The sequence below is a fragment of the Chenopodium album genome, chromosome 2 (genome assembly GCF_948465745.1).
Source record: "Chenopodium album chromosome 2, dcCheAlbu1.1, whole genome shotgun sequence".
Taxonomy (NCBI): Eukaryota; Viridiplantae; Streptophyta; class Magnoliopsida; order Caryophyllales; family Amaranthaceae; genus Chenopodium; species Chenopodium album.
In genome coordinates, this window is record NC_137835.1 from 13,739,986 (window position 1) to 13,763,033 (window position 23,048).

The 23,048-nt window shown below is 32.6% G+C and overlaps 1 protein-coding gene across 3 annotated transcripts; it reads left to right on the top strand.

The window, feature by feature from the left end:
- Window positions 1-3,196: 3,196 nt before the first annotated feature.
- On the top strand, window positions 3,197-21,182 carry LOC145596530 (AMP deaminase-like). Of its 3 annotated transcripts, none has more exons than XM_081652725.1 (20): window positions 3,197-3,823; window positions 7,244-7,416; window positions 7,687-7,888; window positions 9,702-9,880; window positions 9,975-10,026; window positions 10,141-10,268; window positions 10,365-10,544; window positions 10,707-10,774; window positions 10,900-11,042; window positions 12,520-12,581; window positions 15,459-15,572; window positions 15,682-15,822; window positions 17,454-17,606; window positions 18,143-18,196; window positions 18,445-18,555; window positions 18,675-18,848; window positions 18,924-19,004; window positions 19,748-19,846; window positions 19,942-20,047; window positions 20,147-21,182. In XM_081652725.1, exons 1-19 carry the CDS (start codon window positions 3,466-3,468, stop codon window positions 20,008-20,010), a joined length of 2,541 nt encoding a protein of 846 aa, XP_081508851.1. In that variant the 5' UTR covers window positions 3,197-3,465; the 3' UTR covers window positions 20,011-20,047; window positions 20,147-21,182. The 3 variants fall into 3 exon arrangements, with proteins under 3 accessions (XP_081508851.1, XP_081508836.1, XP_081508842.1); XM_081652710.1 differs by having other exon boundaries at window positions 3,198-3,823; window positions 19,942-20,013; window positions 20,115-21,181; XM_081652716.1 differs by having other exon boundaries at window positions 3,198-3,823; window positions 19,942-20,013; window positions 20,147-21,181.
- Window positions 21,183-23,048: the final 1,866 nt, after the last annotated feature.

Consider the following 23,048-nt stretch of genomic DNA (forward strand, 5'->3'; position numbering starts at 1 on the left):
AATGCGTAGTTTTATTAAAATTATTTGCATGTAATCATTAAATGTGTTGGATGTTGTGTAGCTATGCAATGTCCAAAACTTTAGTTGAGCGACTTTGATTTAGTGTTTGTACGGTAAAAAGATATTGACTTCGATCTTGAAACCTGGCCTAATAGTCTAATAGATTCTAAATAGAAAAATTAAAACAAAAGGAAATGAAAATAGTATGGCTTTAAATATTGAAATAAACATAACCTTTTAAATCAATTTAGCGAATTCAAGAGACAATTTTAAGGCATTTAAAATTAAATGGGGGAAAATATATGTAAAAAGAACATTTTTAGATATATAAATAAATGTCCATGCACTATTATAAGAGTTTTGTTAACCTTTTTATAATTAAGGTAGGGATAAATCTTAGTAATATATACTCCGTATATTTTATTTATATAAAATTATCAGTATCCTTACCTATATACGAAGTATTTGTGTCGTATACTATATTTAATCATCTGTTGGTTATATATATGACTATTATATAATATATAGTTTTTGGCACAATGCTTAACTTAAGTCTATAGATTTAATGAGTATGACGGGTAAATAAAACATGTATATATTAGATTGATTGTAGCTACTGATGCGGATGGTATGATAAGAAAATTTTAGTTTTTTCTCAACGGGAGATATAAATAAATTAGTCCACTTCTTATATAGATATGTGGAGTATTATTCAATTATTTTTCATTTAATAAAATAACATTATAAAAAATTAAAAGAAATTCAAATAACATAAAATACTATTCAAATAACGTTCCTTTAATTTTTTTTTATTGACCATTAGTACAAGTTCTTTAATAGTAAATGAATTATCTTTGTTTTTATTTTTATTTTTCCTACGGGTTTAATAATTTGATTTATAATCCGTGCATCGCACGGGAACTATGCTAGTTTCAACTAAAACAAAATACATGCAAGAGCAATCGAAAATACTATACTGTAAATACGGAAGTGTTGAATAAATACTTACTGTTTTTTTTTTTTTTTTTTTTGATGAAAGAATAAATACTTACCTAGAGGAGTTGAAGTATACAAATATTGGTTGGATAGTGACCTTGAATGAAATTTGAGGGTGTACCTTCAATCTCCCGCGCAAATCAACAAACCCAATTTATAGACTTTGCTCCTAGACCCGGCTAAAAAGGCTAAATTCAGCCATAAAACCTCTAGCTAGTTTTTAGGCGACGGAGTATGAGGAGCTTCCTTACCCTTTAGGCCTTTACCACTGCTGCTCCATTTAACTTGTTTAATTTGAGTGGGTTAACTAGAGAAGATGAAAATAGGAGAGAGAACGAAGAGAGAGAAAGAGGAGAGAGGAGAGAGGAGAGATAGAAGAGAGTTTGGAAAAGGGGTGTGTTTAGGTGGGAAGAAGAAAATAGGAAAGAGAGTAGGAGATAGAGAAGAGAGAGAAAAAAAATTATATTGCGGCTGGCCGTACGGTTCGGCCAGCCGCATATGAAACTTTGTGTATACAAATTAATCGTAACTTTTACTCTGTAATAAATAACTTATAACTCGGTATTATTTCCATCGTAAGATTCGTTATAAAAAGATTTAAAATAACATTCATTTAAAATGTATTAAAATAAAAAAAAAATAGAAAATCAATAAAAATAAGTTTTAATCAGAAAAAATAATTTTAGCTTGGTAAAAATACTTTCAGTTCATTAGAAATAATTTAATTGCAATAAAAAAAATCAAGTTAATAATACCGTAGATTCTATTTACAAATAAAAATACAAAAAGTACACTATATATTTCGTATGTCTAAATACTTTACATTATCAAATGGGGTCATATGATCGTATTTAAGCTAAAAAGTTTAGGACAATCTGGGCATCGCCCGGGTACAAACTAGTTTAACTCTATAACTTAAGGGCCCGTTCTTATATGTTGAAATTCAGTTTCAGTTCAATTCAGTTCAGCTCCTAATTTCCTTCTCTTATAAAATATTCATTTCAGTTCAGTTCAGTTCAGTTCAGTTCAGCTCAGTTTAGTTCAGTTCAGTTCAGTTCAGTTCAGCTGAGTTCAGTCAATGAGAACAAGCCCTAATTCTCTACAATAATGTTTTAATTTTCATCAAAAACTCTTCATATGCATAACCTCCAAATTAAAATTTGACATGCTTATTTTAATTTAAATATATATTAATGAAAGATCATATAGATTATTACTCCGTATATATTTCACTCACTTATTAATAATCAGTATTTGTTAACATTAATACTTTTTATTAATTTTGATCAAACTTAATTATAAATTTACGATATATCTGGGCATCGCCCGGACCAATAACTAGTTCTTAATCAAAATTCCTTCACATATAGCCTCATATGCATATTATAAGAATGCTTGGTATATCTACTCTCATATTTTAAAACCTTCAAATATGTTATTAAATCATAATATGGATTATTACATGATCAATATAAAGACATGATATCAAGTCATCTTAATCAATTTGTTTTGAGTGATATTTCGTTAATTTTAATTCATTTTTAGTTTGAGCTTAAATAGGCTGAGTTATATATTTTATCTTTAATTACAGTAAAATCAAATCAAGCGAGTTCATATTAAAACAATTTCATATCGAATTACGACAAATCATTCAATACTAAAAACAATACTACTCCCCGCAAGTAGTGACCTTATTTTGCGGAGGAAGTACTAATGTAGTGTTGTTATGCATTTGCAAATGCACAACAAATACTAAAATATTAAAAGTCACTTGGAAAAGAGAGAAAGGAAGAAAGAGAAAGATGTGTAGGACCACTTTTAATTGTACCACTGAAAGTTTATACAATACCATTAGTATTTTTTAGAAATATTCAATGGTATTATTTTATCACCCAATAATACTCTTGATCACTCAGTGGTACACTGGTAGTCCGGTACTACTCTAAATCAAGTACTAAATTATGTGCAATTACACTGTTACCCCTTGTTATACAATTGTTCTTACATAATGGGACTCTGTTTAAACAAGCTCTATTTTGCTTTGCGTATACAAACTTTTCACCTCGTGAATCATGGGGTTTTAATCCATCACACCATAGAATACAATTATTGATTGTTGATACTCTATGCTTTCCCAAGTCCTAAAATATCCTACACTCAAAGTAATTTGTCCATTTTCAAACACAAAAAAGATGCGAAAAACATACTTTAAAACGTTAGAGAGAGAAAGTGGATAGAGAGAGAAAGAGAGAAAGGAGAAAGCATTAAGAATTGTCCCCTTCTTTTGTACCCACTCATATATATACCCCAAATACTGCGTCATTTCCATCTGATTAACCAATAAACGACACATTTCCTGCACTTTCTCTCTCCTCCAACCCTCACTTCCGCCATTGTTGAACTAAGTAGGGTTTCACCAAGCTTTATCTTCATCAAATTCACAATCAACAAGCTGTAATCACTCTAGAAATGGATAATTATACGCTTCACTTGGCGATGGCGGCGTTGGTTGGAGCGTCGTTTGTGGCGGTTTCTGCGTACTACATGCACCGGAAAACGCTTTCGCAGTTGCTGGAGTTTGCCAAAACTATGGAGAGAGATAAGGAGGGAGAAGAAGGAGAGGAGGAAGAAGAGGTTGGGCGCCACCTTTCGCCTCGCCATTACCGCCGTCGTCGGAGAATCGGAGCTTATCGCCGTGCTTCGGCGTCTTTGCCGGATGTTACTGCGATTTCTGGTGGTGAGATTGATGGTTCCGATAAGCGTAATAGTGTTCTTCCTGTAGAAGGTATTCCTGCTGGTTTGCCTCGGCTTCGTAGCCTCTCTGAAGGTATATTTTCTCTCTCCTCTTCTTTGTTTTGTTGAAATTTTGATAATTTTCAGTAATGTTGTTTTAGTATTGTGTAAATTTAATGGAGTTTTGTTGGAATTAGCTTTATATGTGCTTGATTACATGCAAATTTAATTTTAATGGATATAAATAGGAACTGCTAATTGTTTAATTTTATGTATAAAAAAAGTCTGAATTATAAGGTTAATTTGAAGGGGAAGTAGTATCTAAGCGAAATGGATGATGAATTTGATCCATTTTTTAAAAGTTAAGTTCATGCAATGCATAAAGAATAGTTTTCATGCAATTTGAGTGAGTGCTGTTTCGTACAAATTGAATGAAATTATGTACTTATTTTGCTTAAGTGAAAACCTTACAACTAAATTGAGAAAGAATTTTAGTATGTGAATCTTTTGGACAAGTATGAGTGTATGATAGTATTCAATGGTGTTGATTTAATTTGATGTTAAAGTTGTCTAATGAATTATAATTTATGGCATCAATGAAAAAGAGATAGAATCAGAAATGAGGTTATTCGCAAGAAAGTAGGTGTGGCGGGCATTGTAGATAAATTAAGGGAAAATCGTCTGCGTTGGTTTGGACATGTAAGACGGAGACCCGAGGGTGCACCGGTGCGAAGAGTGGAAGAGTGGGACCATGGAGGGATTAAACGAGGAAGAGGGAGACCAAAGATGACTTGGTTGGAAGGAGTGAGGAAGGATATGAAGTGCATGGATTTACGTGAGGATGAAGTTTTGGATCGTAAGGGATGGAGGAGAAAGATTTATGTTGATGACTACACGGAATAATCAAATTTGGTTCATGTTAGCCGACCCCACTTTTGGGATTAAGGCTTTGATTGATTGATTGATTGATTGAATGAAAAAGAGAAAAGTGAAGGGGAAGGGAAAATGCGTAGTTTGGGTTTTTTGCAGGGTCAAGTAAAGATGGGCTGTGTTTAGCTTCAGTTGGATCGTTTTAATGTCTGGTTTGTGAATTTTTAATTGTAGGTCGTTGTTTTAGGAAAGTAGGACAACTTATTTTTGGGACATGTGTTTTTAAAAACTATTGATATCTTTTTATAGTTAAGGATGCGACTGTAATTACCGTTGTGCAATCATCTTGCCGTATTGAAGGGTTAAAGCTGTTATGCTTTGGCCTTTGATTAAGAAGAAAGAAGTTTTACTTTTGCTTTGACTACGTTGAGAGTTGATGCATCTACTTTTGCTTAGTGATTAGCGACATGCTAATCTTTAAATAGCTAAAGCCTACATTACCTCACATAGATACTCTGCATGCTTCAATTTTTTGCTTCTTTGGTTTTCAGGGTTCCTTGGACAAATATGGGATAATTTTTTTAGCTGATAATTGCATTTTTATTGCTTTTTGGTGGTGTAAAGTGTAAAGTTTAGCTGCCATTTTGTTGTCAAGCACCTACTATATTCTATTATGTTTTATGTACTTCCATATTGATGTTAGGATGCTTATAATAGTTAGAAAGTGAAAATGCAAACATTTTCTGTAAGGGGATGGGTGAAGGCTTGAATATGCAGTAGGATTGTCTAGAGTCTTTCTTTTTAGGAAGCTGTATATGAAATTGTGCAGCAGGATTATGCCCTTTGTTTTACAATAAGAGGATATAACAATTGATAAAATTTGGAAGTGACATTTATCGGGCAAGGTGTTTCATGCATTGTAATGTATTATGTTAGACTTTGGCACTAAAAGTATACAATTCATTTTTTAGTAGATATATTTTACTACCTCCGGGGACTCAATTGTACTTGATCAATCCCTTAGTATTTGTCTCTCCCCTCTTTAAAGTAAAAGTACACACATGAATGGTCCCCTTGATGTTGTTGTAACCCTTAATTAATTAAGGTGTACTAATCTTTTGTGTAATATTGTTAATTGTGATTTCTATTTTCATGCGTATTAGATCTAATTGATATGATTTCAGGATGTAATTTGGTGGTTCCCATTTTCCAGTTGGTTTTTTTTTTTTTATTGCCATTTAAGGGTCTATTTTGTCCATCTTATTTTCACTTATTTCATATCTCTTAAGTTCATAGAGATTAAAAAATAGGCTAAAAGTCTAAATTATTTATTTTAAGGGTCAATAAGTTTAGATAATATAAGATAAGAGTTGATAAGTTTTGATAAGGGCATACAAGTTCATATGCTCCCTCCATGTTTTAATAAATGTTACTCTTTGACCGACACATAGTTTTAGGCAATTTAATTGACTTATAAGAGGTAAGTGGAGTAGTTAAAATATTAAAAATTGTAAAGAAAAATAGTGGGGTTAATAATTTATTGAATAGTAATGAATGTGAGAGAGAAGATATATTTTAAAAAATAGTAGTGAGTTTAGGTGGGGATCATTAGAGGAGAAAAATATAATATTAAAATGTAGCTTTTTGCCAAAAAAAAGGAAATGTAACACTTATTAAATATTAAGTGTAACACTTAATAAAACACGAAGGGAGTACGATAAGTTCAGGACTAATAAGATATGTGAAATTCAGGTAAAGATAACACCTGTGTTTCCTATTTTATCTTTGTAATTGTGAGGTAAGAACTTTTTTTTTTTCCCCATTTTAAAGATAAAGTACTATGTGATAAGATCTAGGAAAATTCAAAATGTTTTGGTGTGATTGAACATGAGTTGAGATTAGGGATTTTAAAAGCTCTAATTAAACTTGACATATAAATAACAAAAACTGATGCATGAATATATAGTGAGTGAGTTACTTTTGCTAAGTTAATTTACAATGATATTAATTGATTTCCATGGAGGGATTAAACGAGGAAGAGGGAGACCAAAGATGACTTGGTTGGAAGGAGTGAGGAAGGATATGAAGTGCATGGATTTACGTGAGGATGAAGTTTTGGATCGTAAGGGATGGAGGAGAAAGATTTATGTTGATGACTACACGGAATAATCAAATTTGGTTCATGTTAGCCGACCCCACTTTTGGGATTAAGGCTTTGATTGATTGATTGATTGATGATGATTGAAATCTATTGTGTTTTCCATATTTTTATAAATAGTTACAATTTTTATTGATTGAAGGTTATTTTCCCATTTTTCTTGCTTGTTAGTGTGTGACTAATGGTTGTCTTTTGTATGGGATGTCTGCATTTGACATGACATAATGAGAGGAGAGTATTTGGGGCTTCCTTAACTGTTATTCATCCTACATGTCTTAATTTAATAGATTTCCCGTCCCTCTTCCTAGGATCCTGGGTCGAACTTATTTGTGCTGGTTCTATTCACTTGTTATATGTGCTTTATTTCTTTTTGGTCTACTAGTTATTTATGATCTGCACTTTATAAGAGAAATATATATGTGCGGTGATTTATTTGACCACTTTTTTATTTTTTATTTATTTTTTATTTATTTTAATTTTTTTTAGGGAAAGCTACCAGCCTTACGAGTTCAGCTAGTAGATCTTATATGATGAGACCTACATCTCCAAAGTCCCCTGTTGCCAGTGCCTTTGAAAGTGTAGAAGGATCTGATGATGAAGATACCTTCACAGATAATTCTAAATTAGATCCTACCTATCTGCATACTAATGGAAATCTGGTGAGTTAATACCATGTATTGTATTAGTTAAGTCTTCCCTATTTGTTTCTTCTTGGTTTATCACTTTGCAATTGTATGTGCTATGGAAATTGGAGAGAGCAGTGAATTGTTTTTAGTTTCTTTTACTTGTGCTTTCTTGCTTGGCTGCTCTCTCTTTTCCTTTCATTATTTGGGCCTTATAAACTCCAAAGTATGAAAGAACAGAAAAAACAATTGGGAGGTCATGAAGAAAAGGTGGCTGTTGTATCTAAATTTAAACTTCTTGAGCAGGGCCCAGAAATGAGAAGTCAATATCAAGATCCAGGGAATAATAATAACGGAGATCAAGTTCCTTTAACTTCCCCGAACATGATTCGCTCTCACAGCATATCTGGTGACTTGCATGGTGTTCCGCCTGATCCCATAGCCGCTGACATTCTGAGGAAGGAACCAGAGCAAGAAACATTTGTCAGGCTTAAAATATCTCCTAGCGGTACATTCCTACTCACCATTAACCTTGATTGGAACTTTATTTTGTGTGCTTGTGCTCCTTATTTTAGATGTTCATGTTCCAATAGATTTCCCTTTTTTTTTTCCTCTTTGGGGGACATAAGAGAAGAATTGGCGGTTATTCTTCATTTAGCACCTGTTTTCAGTGAACCTTTATTTTTGCTGAATTCAAGTTAATTTATGTTTGCTGCTGAATATCATTTATATCGAACTTAAATCTTTTTTTGCCGAACTTAAAATTTTAACACGTCAACTTTTTTTAATCAACTTACTGTTATATTTGTTCTTTGATTTATTTACAATATATTTATTGATTAAAACTTATTTTTACTAAGTGCTTGTTTGACTGCTCTATTTTCCTACACGAACTCAAAATTCCTAGGAAATACACTAGAGCTATGTTGTTTGGTTGACCATGCAAAATGGAGAAAATTGAAATTCCTAGGTAATCTGAAATTCCCACATAATGTAGAAATTAATTTACCCACCCCCTAGGTACTTCAAAATTCCTGTGAATTGTAATTTCCCTAATACCAACTAAACAAATTAAAGTAATTTCCTAGGAATTAAATAAGGGAAATAATTACCCATGAATTGGAAATTACCATGGGAAGTTAATTCCAATTGCAACCAAATGAGGCCTAACTGAAATTTGACCGAATACTCGGATAGTATTTTCTTAAGATGAAGGGAATAGGGTCTTACTAATTTAAACTTATTTTTACTGATTCCCTTTTTATATACGTTCTTTGATGTTACTGGTCTTTGCTAAACTTGACTTCTTTTCTTTTCTTCATATTATTTTATTTTATTTTAATTTTAATTTTAATTTTTTATTTGGCTAAATCTAACCTATTCATGTAAAACTTCATTTTCTTTCTTTCTTTTTTTTTTTTTTTTTTTTTTTATTTATTTTTATTATTATATATATATATATTTTTGAACTGAATATGATTTATTTAAGGTGAAGAGAACATCGGCTTGCCTGCTATATACAGCTATCCTTATCAGTACTTAGTCTAAACCAAAGCATAATTCTTAGTGGTAATTAATATTTTACTGTAGGACTAGAACCAGAGCTGATATAAGTGCATAATTATTTCCAGTTCATTCCGGGCAAGTACAAATGTTGCTGCTACTAGAAATCTCAGTCTCTTAAGTTTGAGAAACACCACTTGACCAATAGTCCACTGAGCAATTACAACGTAGTAATACTAATGCCAGGCTCTGCATGTTGGGCAAAGCCTTCTGTATTTATAATATCCTTAAACCAGAATAAGCACCTGACAAAACTCCACATTGCTTTGGCTGGCAAATCTAGTTGGGATTTAATGCTTACATCTGTGTTCCTTTTTCCCTTAACTTTATCTTGTTTGCTTGAACGCCTTAATACCATAAGTGGGGTCGGCTACATGACGAGGACTTCTCAGGTGGTCACCCATCCTAGTACTACTCTCAAATCTCAATCAATGTGGCTCATGTGATGTGATGTGACAAAGTTTTACACTGTCTTTCACTGGCCTACCGTCACTGACCTTAACTTTATCTCTGTAGCATTAATTCTCAAAGAATGTTTTGCCCACAGTTACTCGCCATCATTAATAGAATATCAGAAGAGGAAAAATAAGCAATATGATTTATAAAAGGAATAGGATTTATATAACAATCTATCTATGCTGGTTAGCTGTTGGGGACATGTATTTTTTGCAGCAAACCAGGTTCTTCAAGCTCTGGTACCCATGTGTTGACTTTATCACGTGTCCTGAATTCGATTTTGTTACTCTTATTTCTGTCAGAGACACCAACACCGGATGAAATAGAATCTTACTTGGTTCTCCAAGAATGCCTTGAGCTACGAGATAGTTATGTGTTCAGAGAAACAGTTGCTCCATGGAAGAAGGAAATCATTACTGATCCCAGTACACCAAAGCCGAATCCAAATCCTTTTTATTTTTCTCCTGAGAGAAAAAGTGACGTGAGTTTTCATTTACTGATTCACATCCCAAAATTCTATAGAGTTTCTCTTTCTTCGTTGTTGCTCCATTAACATATAACATTTGTTCTTATAGCACTTTTTCCAAATGGAGGATGGTGTTGTCCAAGTTTACGCAAGTAAAGATTGTAAGTATCGTTTTATTGGCACTTTTTTTGCTGTTAGGGAACCACGTCTTATCAAGTTTGGCAGATATATGTTTTCTTACCATAGCTCTTCTATTTGATTTTCCTGCTGCATAGCCAAAGAGAAGCTGTTCCCTGTTGCTGATGCAACAACATTTTTCACTGATCTGCATCACATTCTTCGAGTTATAGCAGCTGGAAATATTCGAACCTTGTGTCACCATCGACTGAATCTATTGGAACAAGTAGCTGTTCTATCATTGTCTACATATATATATATGATTTACATTGCCCCTTAAATTTGTGGTATTTGATATGTTTCATATTGGGCTTCAATCCAGAAATTCAATCTTCATTTGATGCTTAATGCGGATAGGGAGTTTCTAGCCCAGAAGAGTGCACCACATCGTGACTTCTATAATGTTAGGAAAGTTGATACACATGTTCATCATTCTGCATGCATGAATCAGAAGCATCTTTTGAGGTTTATAAAATCAAAGCTGAGGAAAGAGCCTGATGAGGTAATGCTTCAATGTGTAACTTTATTAATATCAATTTTTTACTATTAAATTGTCTTTCAGCTGGATTGTACTTGTTGAATTTTTATATCGGCTGACCCATCTTATGTATTCATGCCTTCATTCATTTTCTCACTGTTTTGCTTATGTGTCTGCCTATTTTAGGTTGTTATATTTCGTGATGGGACCTATTTGACTTTGAAAGAGGTTTTTCAGAGTTTGGATTTGACTGGGTAAGGAAGTGATTTTATGCTACCTTTTAAAAAAGACTTTATATCATGCTTTATATATTTTGTAATTTGATGACATTAAAGTTACTAGCATTCATCAGTACTGTTTAATTCATTTGGGTGCACAGATATGACCTGAACGTTGATCTTTTGGATGTTCATGCTGACAAGAGCACCTTCCATCGTTTCGACAAGTTTAATCTCAAGTACAATCCTTGTGGTCAAAGTAGACTAAGGGAGATTTTCCTCAAACAGGATAATCTCATCCAAGGTTGGTTAAGATTTATAGTTCTGAACAAGTCAAAGGGTATGAATTGCTGTGTGTCTGTGCTTTATGTTTTTGACTGTACAGTGGTCATTGTGGGGTATATTTTATCATCAGCAATATGCTAGATTGCTAGCATGTGTGCATATATGAAAAATGAGCAAATCTGTTATAGACTGAGTTTTGTACTAAGCAACTGTAATTACTTGAACAGAAAATATATTGAAAGCTTGATGATTGATTGCAGAAGGTTTACAGGAATAAGTTGATAACTTGAGGCTATCACTTAAAAGGGTAACTTTAGGCTACAACAACAGCAACGACAAAGCCTAGTTTCAAAATGATTTGGGGTCGGTTGACATGAATTGTCATAAGGAACCGTACAATATAAAAAGGGAAATAACAACATATTCAGTTGAAAGAGTTTTAAAAAAGCAGAGTAAAATGAGGAAAAAAGAGCATCAAAACTGAGTAAAATGGGAAAAAAAGAGCAGCCAAGAAAAATAAAGGGAGTTTTAGTAGAGTACAAATATAAAATTCAAGGAAGTTTTAAAAAGGTGGTTATAACGTTTAGAGTAAAAAAACATAAACGTTTAGGCTATTACTCTTAATACAAAATGTCACTCCCAAATCATCGCATAATCTTTACAACTATTCTACTGCTCTTTATATAATCAAGCTATACAACAAAAGGTAACCTAACATTAATTGCCTAATTGGTGTTTGTCTTCTTCTGCACTTTAACAAATTAGAAGTCAGACCCATGTTGCGACTCCCTTAGTGTTTTCTTAATGACCCTACTTCATGTGCTGAAGTGTCCTCTGCCAACTGCTGTGTTTGACTCTTGTCCCCCCTTTCTGCACTTTAACAAATTAGAAATCAGACCCATGTTGCGACTCCCTTAGTGTTTTCTTAATGACCCTACTTAATGTGCTGAAGTGTCCTCTGCCAACTGCTGTGTTTGACTCTTGTCCCCCCTTCTACTGTTATCCTTGTGTCTCTGCCAACTGCTGTGGTTGATTCTTGTCCCCCCTTCTACTTTCTTCCTTGTGTACACCCTCAATGGTGGATCTATGGAGGTAGATTACAGATCTATGACAGAATCTATGTCAACCGAAGAAGCTAAGGATCAGTTATGATGTGAAAAGTTTGATTTTTGCTTTTGCTTTAGTAATTCCTCCTGCAGATTCATTGTTCTTGCATATCACTATCATCTTCAGAAGAGTAAGGGTCCAAAATTCTCATTTTCTTGCATAAAGTGATAAATTTCTAGAATTTGCAGATTGACCATAGTTAATTATTATATAAACCCACACACACATTGTCATCTTAATGTTTTTTGTGATGATCTGTACTGACTGTACCCTCTTTAACCTCCTCTCTCTATTGTGTGTGTGTGTGTGTGTGTTTGTTGGGAGAAGGGGTGGGAATAAGGCTATCCTCGCTCTTACATATCTATGTTGTCAATATCTTCTTGAAACAGGACGTTTTCTTGGGGAGCTGACCAAGCAAGTTTTCTCTGATCTTGTTGCCAGTAAATACCAGGTCCTAATTCTCCTTCAATATTGTCGTGTTGTGCAAGTCTGTTTCTCTGTATAGCCAAGCATGGCTGTAGGAAGCAATTATTTCATGATACTTTTGAAAGCTTTTGAACAAACTGGTTATAGAAGATTAATATTATAAATTCTGAAGTGGCTTGTGGTGGAGTTGCAGCACTCTTTAGCTTTAAGGTTATGTTATTGAGGAGTTGATCTTCATCTTGTACACTGTACACTGCACACTGCATGGTTATTTCATTATGTAGGGAGGGGAGGGGGGAGCGTTCACGATTTGGAATGTGTTTGGATAAGGGGTTTTGGAGAGGAGGTGAAGGTGGAGTTTAGGATCAATTATCCTCTTTTTGGATGTTAGATTGAAGAATGGAAGGGAGTGAAATAATAGGATCCTTTTTTGCACCCACAAGTTGTCAAAATTCTTCCAAAGATGCACAGATTTGGTTTTCGCTTTGGTAGTAAATTATTACCCAAACAGGCTGTGTTTAAAATTAATGTACAAATAGCTTGCAACTGCCAAAGCTTCTATAATTCCTCTCATTTTGCTTCATATTTCGTCATTAATGTGCTGAAAAACTATGCTGTATTAGAGCCAATTGACTCAATGTTGATTCTGTTTCATGTAGGTGGTCTAGAAAAATGCAATGAGATTTGATTGCTTTTAAATGTCATGAAATGCTTGCACCTTTTGTTTTTCCTTGTTACTAGTAATATGCTGTGAACTTTTGATTGGCTTTTTTTGTTTGTTTTTATTTATTATTGTTTACCCTTCCATATCTTGGTGCCTGACATGAGGAGCCCAAGTTGCAGTCTCAAAGGCTATTGTAATTGTTTGGTTAGAAGGAGCCTGGGATAGTGACACCATGTATAATCTGCCTTTGGTTAGCAACACTACGAGTGTAGACTAGCACTGAGTTTGTGATAATGCTTGTTATCTGTTACGTTTATTAGCAGATAGAAAGCCTAAAATGGAGCCTTGAAAGTTGAAACAATAATTTACCCCTAAATAGAGATTTTAATAGGTCTTCTTGTAAGATAAATTCGCATAAGCTCATATTCTGTATAAGATAAGTTCAGGAAAATGAAGTTCGCACTGTTTTATGTAAGAAGTTTAGGAAAGTAAGGGCTAGCAATGTCCAATTTACGACTAAAATTATTTCAAATGTTGAGATTAGTGAAATCGAGTGCATAGAACGCACCCTTAATACGAAGGCTATATATGCCTCCACTTATAAGCAACTTTTGGGCATAACTATTACCGTAACCGTTTTCTTGATGTTGTGAATTGGCCAATTGGGTGGTACCGTGGTACTATTGACTTAGATAAAATCGTCAATTAATATATATATATATATATATATAGGGGAAGGCTCTCGTGAGAAATTTTCTTATGTGAGAATTTTTCTTATGTGAGAACACTCTTTATGTTCTAAATTTTTACTCGCATGTTCTAAATTTTAAATCTGATGTTCTAAACTTTTCCTTAGGTATTCTAAATTACATCAAATGTTCTAATTTAGTACTCACATGTTCTAAACCATAAATTAGTTAAGTTCGATGTCATAAATTTTAAATAACTTGTTTCAAAATTTTAACTTGTATGTTCTAAATTTTAAAACGTGTGTTTTAAGATTTTTAATTATATGTTCCAGATTTTAAATTGTATGTTCTATTTTTTTACTCGTATGTTCTAAATTATTTACTCACACTTTCTATATTCTATATCAGTTTGTTCTAAATTTTTATTCACATGTTCATAATCTTAAATCATATGTCTAAATTTTACTCATATGTTTAAAATTTCATAAAACAAATTTTATAAATTTTTAATCACTTGTTCTAATTCTTAAATCAGATGTTCTAAACATATTACTCACACAAATGTTCTAAATTATTACTCATATGTTCAAAATTTTAATTTGAGTCACATGTTCTAAATTTTAACTCGCTTTAATTCACATGTTCTAAATTTTAAATCAGTTCTCATATAAGTATGAATTCTCACATATGGACCTATTCTCACCGGATCCCTCCCATATATATATATATATATATATATATATATATATATATATATATATATATATATATATATATATATATATATATATATATATATATATATAAGTATGTTCTAAATTTTTACTCGTATGTTCTAAATTTTAAATCTGATGTTCTAAACTTTTCCTTAGGTGTTCTAAATTAAATTAAATGTTCTAATTTCGTACTCACATGTTCTAAACCTTAAATTAGTTAAGTTTGATGTCATAAATTTTATATAACTTGTTCCAAAATTTTAACTTATATGTTTTAAATTTTAAAACTTGTGTTCTAAGATTTTTAATTATATGTTCTAGATTTTAAAGCGTATGATCTATTTTTTTACACGTATGTTCTAAATTCTTTACTCACACTTTCTATATTCTATATCTGATTGTTCTAAATTTTTATTCACATGTTCATAATCTTAAATCAAATGTTCTAAATTTTACTCATATGTTTAAAACTTCATAAAGCAAATTTTATAAATTGTTAATCACTTGTTCTTATTCTTAAATCAGATGTTCTAAACATATTTTTCACACAAATGTTCTAAATTATTACACATTTGTTCAGAATTTTAATTTGAGTCACACGTTCTAAATTTTAACTCGCATGTTCTAAATTTTTACTCACATGTTCTAAATTTTAAATTAGTTCTCATATAAGTATGAATTCTCACATATGGACCTATTCTCACCGGATCCCTCCCCTATATATATATATATATATATATATATATATATATATATATATATATATATATATATATATATTTGTGTTCTTGTGTTCTCTTATGATGCATGATAAATTGTATTTGTTTCTACAGATGGCTGAATACAGAGTATCCATTTATGGCAGAAAACAAAGTGAGTGGGACCAATTGGCCAGTTGGGTCGTTAATAATGATTTGTACAGTGAGAATGTTGTTTGGTTGATTCAGGTATGCAAATTTTAAATTCCTGTGAAAGGATTCATGTCTACCGGCTTGTCTTGCTATCAACTTTATTCTTTGGCAGTATTCTCAATGTATATCGTTCATTTATTTGCAGATTCCAAGACTGTACAATGTATACAAGGATATGGGGATTGTAACATCATTTCAGAACATGCTTGACAACATCTTCCTTCCTTTGTTTGAGGTTACAGTTGATCCAAATTCACATCCTCATTTGCACCTATTCTTGAAGCAGGTAAATAATTCAATCATCATCATTGAATTGGTCAACCTATGTAATAAGTGAATATTGAATTGCTTTGCTTTTACTTTTGCCTGTGTTATCAGGAAGCATTACAATGTTGTAACTTTTAAGTTGCTTACTCAGATTTAAACTTTAAAGACTATATATGTTCTATAGAATATATCATTGAAAGTTCCTTGAAATCTTGAATAGATTTTGGAAATTGTTTTTTTATACAAGTTAGTGTCAGTTTGGTCATAACAATCATGAAAGGGACGATGAAAGTGGAGTTAAAGACTATATATGTTCTATAGATAATGGAAATTATTTTCTTATACAACTTTAAAGACTAAATATGTTCTTTAGTCTATGTTGTACACAGGTCCCAGGTACACCTAGCTCTCGGTGTACTCAAGTGTGCTTTTTTGTACATTAGATCGATTTTGTTCATTTAAATTCTCTAAATGAGCATTAAATAGTGAATTGAGGAAAAATATTCCTTTGGAGCATCTAGTTTTAGTTGTACCAAGGCTGAGGTGGATCTGTGGATGTTCTCTTTCTCCTCCTTTTCCCAAATAAGGAATAAAATACAAAATTCTACTGTGGTCATATCTTTTACTGTGGTCATGTATTTCTTATCTATCTCTTTTTAGTTTTACCTTGTATCAGTTCTATTGGTTGTCAGCTTAGTGTTGGAAAATTGGTATGCATTAGCTGTTACCTCTGGTTATTGGCTGATAATCACATTGTTGCTCACTTGATTTCCATTTTGCATTTTGTGATTTTATTTTGCCGGACCAGTCTTTCTGTATCCAAGACTTGCTTAAGCTTAATGGTACACCGCATGATTTAGGTTGTCTTTAGTCACCTATCTTTGTTCTGAAAATCTGAACTTATAATTTCTGATCTGATAGTTGCCTAATTTGACTAAACTTTGACCTTTTATGTACGCTAATTTATAAGGGAAAAAATATATCACGTGAGATGTTACTAGATCTGTAATTTTGTATGAATGTCCATTTTTTCAAATGTGTAATTTTCATAATTTTTTTCATTACGCAATTCAATTAATTAGCAAAAAAAAAATCGCAAATAAAATGATAAGCCGATAAGGTGTGTTTAGAATTTATTTTTTCTGACCTAAACTGAAATTAGTAATAAGGTGCCAAATTATAGTGAAATAAGCATAGTATGATACAACTTTTCTCCTTAAATTTTATGGGTTTCTTGGATATTGTAGTGCTTTTGAGAAGAGATGAAAAGTTTCATTTGTATTTTAACCCATCCACTTACTGAAAATTGAAATTATTGTGTTAAATCCTGTTCTATCTCATTGTACTGTTCTCTATATTGGAATGTTCAGATTGGGGGCCCGAGTCCTAAATACTTTGCAATTATTGCATGACTGCAGTATAATATGCTATTGTTATTAATGTTACAGTAGTCCTTGATGTGTGTGCTTGATTCTTATGAAATGAATGGGAATGGTTGTAAGTCTTATTTATTAATGCTACTAATCACATGGAAGGGCCAGGCCAGATATTTCATGTTTGTATCCCACATTAATCAAGTCCTGAAATTTTTGTCTTGCTATCTGCGACCTTATCTTAAATTTGTTTCTTATGTGGTCGATTTTGATTCAGGTGGTTGGGCTAGATATAGTGGATGACGAAAGCAAGCCTGAACGACGTCCCACAAAACATATGCCTGCACCAGATCAGTGGACTAACATCTTCAATCCTGCGTTTTCATACTATGCATATTACTGTTATGCTAACCTCTACACTTTGAACAAGGTATAGCTCTGAAACGTTGTTCACTATAATTAACTCAGTGCATTATCTTCATCAGTCTCCCATCGACCCACCCCACCCCATCCCAAGCTCTCCAGTTATGTGTTTGACCACATCAATCACTTGGTCTGCTTGACAACAAGTCTTTTGGGAGAATGAATATTATGGGTTTTTTTAAAAATAGTTATTTTATCATATATGTGAAAGGCTCGAAGGATATACATTTTATGATGATTGGGGGATCAAGATGAAATTACTTCAGTCAGTCATCAGTTCCATTCATTTTTATCTTCATACCTGCTGAACTGTACTCTGCAGCTTGAAAGTCAGCACTGTGATGGTCATCAGTTGAACCTAATGGATCATCTTTTTTTTTTTTTTTTTTTTTTTTTCGATTCAGCTGGTTTAACTAGATTTCAATTGAGTTATCTAGTTTCTGGAACAAATCAGTTTTTCCATTCTGTGTTACACTCTTCTTGTCTGTGGTGTATGTAATGGTAACCCTTGTTTTTTTTTTTTTTTTTTTTTTTTCCTTGTAGCTGCGAGAGTCGAAGGGTATGACAACGATAAAATTCCGTCCTCATGCTGGAGAGGTATATCTAGTTTTATTTTACTTTTTAAGGATGTACATCTCTTCACAGCTCGTGTCCCAAATATTGTAGCAAATGCATCTTATGCATTTAATTGAAATTCATCTATTTATAGACTTCTGATTGTTTTTATATGATCATTTGTGCCCTCATGGTTGGAAAAAGTAGTCTATTCTTGGAGCAATGATGCTTTTTTCAATATACAATCAATTTGCATATATGATTTAACTCTTTCATATTTGCTGTTCCAGGCTGGTGACATTGACCATCTGGCTGCAACATTTCTCACTGCTCATAATATTGCCCATGGAATCAATTTGAGGAAATCTCCTGTACTTCAGTATCTCTATTATTTAGCACAGGTACACTGAAGGTGGCTTGTCTGATTGACAATGGTTACCATTTGCCTGAAGTTTTTTTTTTTTTTTTTTCCTTATTAAGTCAAGTGGAATACTGAAAAATTCTGTTTGTATTCCTGCAGATTGGCCTGGCAATGTCTCCTCTTAGCAACAATTCTTTATTTCTAGACTATCATCGCAACCCTTTCCCTATGTTCTTCTTGCGTGGTCTTAATGTTTCCCTTTCTACGGATGACCCATTACAAATCCATTTAACCAAGGAGCCTTTAGTGGAAGAATACAGTATAGCTGCTTCGGTGAGTGTCCAATCTCTTTTGTGTACTTGCTGTATAATTATGCTGTTGTGATCTGAAGTATATTACTTGCAACAGGTGTGGAAATTGAGCTCTTGTGACTTGTGTGAGATTGCCCGCAATTCAGTTCTCCAGTCTGGATTCTCTCATGCTTTGAAGGTATGTCTATCTCTCTTAATGTTGGTTAAATATAATGATTAGGTCAGGTCTTGAGATATTTCATCTGTTTTGAAGACTCTGATGAGTACTCAATACTGGAAGGACAATTGAAATTTATACTATTATTTTAAAACATGAAGTTGGAAGGACACGTGTCCTCTTCCTTTTTTTTTTTTCTGATTAAAAAATATATTTAACAAAAAAAAAAAAAAAAAAAAATTATCTCATGCCTTTACAAATACTTTAATTTTTAAACTAACTTTATACATGAAAATTGATCATGCCTTTTTTTTTTTTTTTTTTTTTTTTTTTATAAAATAAAAAACCTAATTTTATTTCAAACTAATTGTAGATTTATGTTTAACCATTATTTTAAAAAAGTGTATGAAAAAAGTTTTCTACAATATGACTTTTTTTTTTTTTTTTTTTTTTTTTTTTTTTTTAACTATGTTTTACTTTTAAAATACTTTTTTTTAGTAGTTTTTTTAAAAATACGGAGTACTTATTTAACACTACTATTAAAATATTTTCTACGGAGTACAATTCTTGTATGGAATTGAAATACTATAAAAAATATAAATACAAAAAAATGATTATAACACATTAAACAACTGTGCATCACACGGGTTTAAGACTAGTTGTGTTTAAAATCTTCATGCTTCAACTTGATAATAGCAATTAAGTGATGTTAGTATTATAGTAGTTGGTTGCTGTAACTTTGCTACTGTTATTGCTTCCCACAGAGGCATTGGATTGGTGAACGCTACTTCAAACGAGGTCCAGATGGAAATGATATCCACAAGACAAATGTACCACATATACGAGTTGAGTTCCGCCACATGGTAAGTGTGTTGATTATTGAATGCACAGATCACACTTGGTTGAATATAGCATTAGAATTTCCATGGTTGCACCTGAGAACATTGACGTTGTGCAGATATGGAGAGAGGAGATGCAACAAGTATTTCTGGGAAAAGCAAATATTCCTCAGGAAGTGGATAAGTGATATGTGAGCCATATAATCTTTAATAATCAACAAAACTGTATACTGCTTCAACTTAGGCACTGAATAATTCCGTTTTTGTTCTTTCTCTTAATGGAAATATTCAGTTTCTCAAGCATCCACTCAAAATTTGCTGCAGATGGCAAGAGTCATACATCTACTATGACTACACTAGCCTTCATATTCCCGTGGCCTTTTACAGACTCGTTGCAGAAGTTACAGGATGTTTGTATTCATCTATGTTGTGTACACAAAACAACTCTATCGAGAGATGCAGTATTGCATCTATCGTCATTTGGAAGGATGCAGTAAATTTCCATATTAAAAAGGATAAGAATCGTAGTGAAGTATACTTTTTAGGGATGAGTTATTATGAGGGAGCTTGTTATGTATAAATAAATATCGATTATTTAGAGGAGAAGTGGAAGATCATCCACAATTTTTGGCCTTTCTAATGCTGCTAGATGTATGTATGAATGTATGATGGAGGGTTATGGTCTTGATTAGACCATTTATTCATTGTAATCTGTGTATGGAAAACATTGTCGTAAGGTCAGTTTTAGTGAATGCCAGAATTTAATGAAATTCAAGCCCAAAATATCCACAAATTTGTGAGGACAGCATGTAAAACATTCGTTGGGCTAATTTTGATGAATAAAAATACAGGGAAATTATGCATGGTTTTTAGATTTTCTGGTAAAAACTAAATACCTTGGCTTTGATAAAGTGAAATTGCATGTTTTCATCAAGAGCCTTTGTATTTTTTTTTTATTGCACCAAGTGCTATTATTTAATGATTTTATGACTAACCTAAATTCATCCCTAGTAATTTTTTACATCTTTATTCTCCAACTACAATATTGACAAGGAGGAAGATCTATAACCTTGTTGTCCAAAAAAAAAAAAAAAGAAAAAAAATCACAAACAATATATTCATTAAGCTTTCTATCAAAGGTCATGTGATTACCTTCTCAAAAAAAAAAAAAAAAAAAAAAAAAAAAGAAAAAGGTCATGTGATTAATTTTCTTACCGAACATCTTTTTTTTTTTTTGGTTTAATGTTCTATTTACCAAAGGAAAATTTGCCAATTACTACCGCAAGTTAATACCACTTTGTAAATTATACCACAAATTAAAAATGTTGTGACTTACTACCGCAAAAATTTTAAGATGTTGCGATTACTACCAAACCCCCATTAAAACCAACTATGACGTCATTATTGTTTTGGGTGTTTTTGTCCCTCGGGAGAGTTACGTCACGAAGTCTGATCCGGCCGAGCTGTACCTGCAAAATAACGGAGATTCCGGGTGGTTGGAGCTCCGCCTCCGATGGACAAGTTAGTAACTTGAAACGGAATAAAGAGAACGGAAATTTAGGTGGGTATCTGCTCGGATTCCAAGCTCAGGTGTTTCTCTGATGTAAGAGAATGCAAGTGTAATAAATGGTAAAACGTCCCATCAAAAACAGGGACATCTCCCTATTTATAGGGTCCTTGGGAATTGTGCCCCTAATTAGGTCACTGTACCCTAATCAGTGGTGGGCTGCGCCGCTTTGCGGCTTTCTCGGGATTTGGGCCTGAAAGCCGCCTTTTTCCCTTAATTTCTAGAGTGACACGTGTCAAGCAGGGATTGGTCCACTTTGGGCCATCCTGAGGCTGACACGTGTCATCCTCTGATTGGAACACGTGGCGGGGTAAAATTACCCTAAACAATTATATTACTTTAACACATGGTTAAAGCTCTTAACCATGGTCAAACATGGGTTAAAGCCCTTAACAATGACGTCATTATATCCCTAACCCATTTTTTTTTTGGGGGCTGGTTAAAGCCCTTAACTATGGTCAAACATGAGTTAAAGGGATATAATGACGTCATAGTTGGGTTTAATGGGGGTTTGGTAGTAATCGCAACATCTTAAAATTTTTTACGGTAGTAATTCACAACTTTTTTAATTTGCGATAGTAATTTACAAAGTGGTATTAACTTGCGGTAATAATTGGCAAATTATCCTTTACCAAAATAGCTAAAAAAAAAAACACTTACCATGAAAGTTTAATCACATTGGCTTGGTGGACTGGTGGTATAGTGGTATGTCACTGGTATCCTTGGATAGATTAATAGTGCTCTACTTTTTTAAAAAAAAAAATTATCGGGATCACTATCATTGAGAGTATACTTTGTATTTTGCACCTTAAAATTTTCTGTGAAATTTTTAAAAATACCACTGAGTATATATTGTATATTTGTACCACTATGAGTGTTTTATGTATCACTGAAGCTTTGGTGATATTATTTGAGCATCCAATGCATGATACTACTACAAATTCATTAGGTGAAAGATATTTTTACCATTATGAGACATATTATAAGTGACTCACAGTTAGTCATTTGGAAATTGGAACGCCTCGAGCTTTAGAAATAGTATAGATATAGATTATCATGCCATGTTATAACTTATGTGACGTCTACTCATGCTAAGAAAAGGATGACACATGAGAATCACAAGTATTTGTCCCTTTGAGTTTTAATGTATTATATAGATGAAATATTTTATATTGTGTATTTGAAACAAAAAAAGGAAAAATTGTCAAAAATAAAACAACCTTTGGGAGGTCTTTCAAAAATAAAAACAACCATTTGATTATTCCAAAATAAATAACCTTTGACATTCATCCACTCAAAATAGAACATGACCGGATGATAACATGTTTAATTAGTTAATAGTGACACATGTCACAATGCGGTTGGCAGTTCATTTTTTTGGAACTAAATTAGTCTCGTGCGATGCACAATTTAATCAAATGAAATTTTCTACATTTATTTTTTTAGGAAAATTTTTAAATTACCACCCGAAAATGTAACCATTTTTGAAATAACCACCCGTTTAATTTTTTATTTTAAATTACCACCCCTTAAATTAAATAAATTCTCATATTACCACCCATTTCAAAAATACCGGTGGATTTTCCGTCTGTGTGCCCCACTTAACGCTTTTTTTTAACCTTTTTGACTAATTTTTTCCCCGATTTTTATCTTTAAAAA

Excerpts from the sequence above, each read along its gene's own strand:
- LOC145596530 (XM_081652725.1), top strand. The coding sequence starts at position 3,466 with ATGGATAATTATACGCTTCACTTGGCGATGGCGGCGTTGGTTGGAGCG. Across the intron at positions 3,824-7,243 it reads GCTTCGTAGCCTCTCTGAAG|GGAAAGCTACCAGCCTTACG; the intron begins GTATATTTTCTC and ends AATTTTTTTTAG. Across the intron at positions 11,043-12,519 it reads ACAGGATAATCTCATCCAAG|GACGTTTTCTTGGGGAGCTG; the intron begins GTTGGTTAAGAT and ends TTCTTGAAACAG.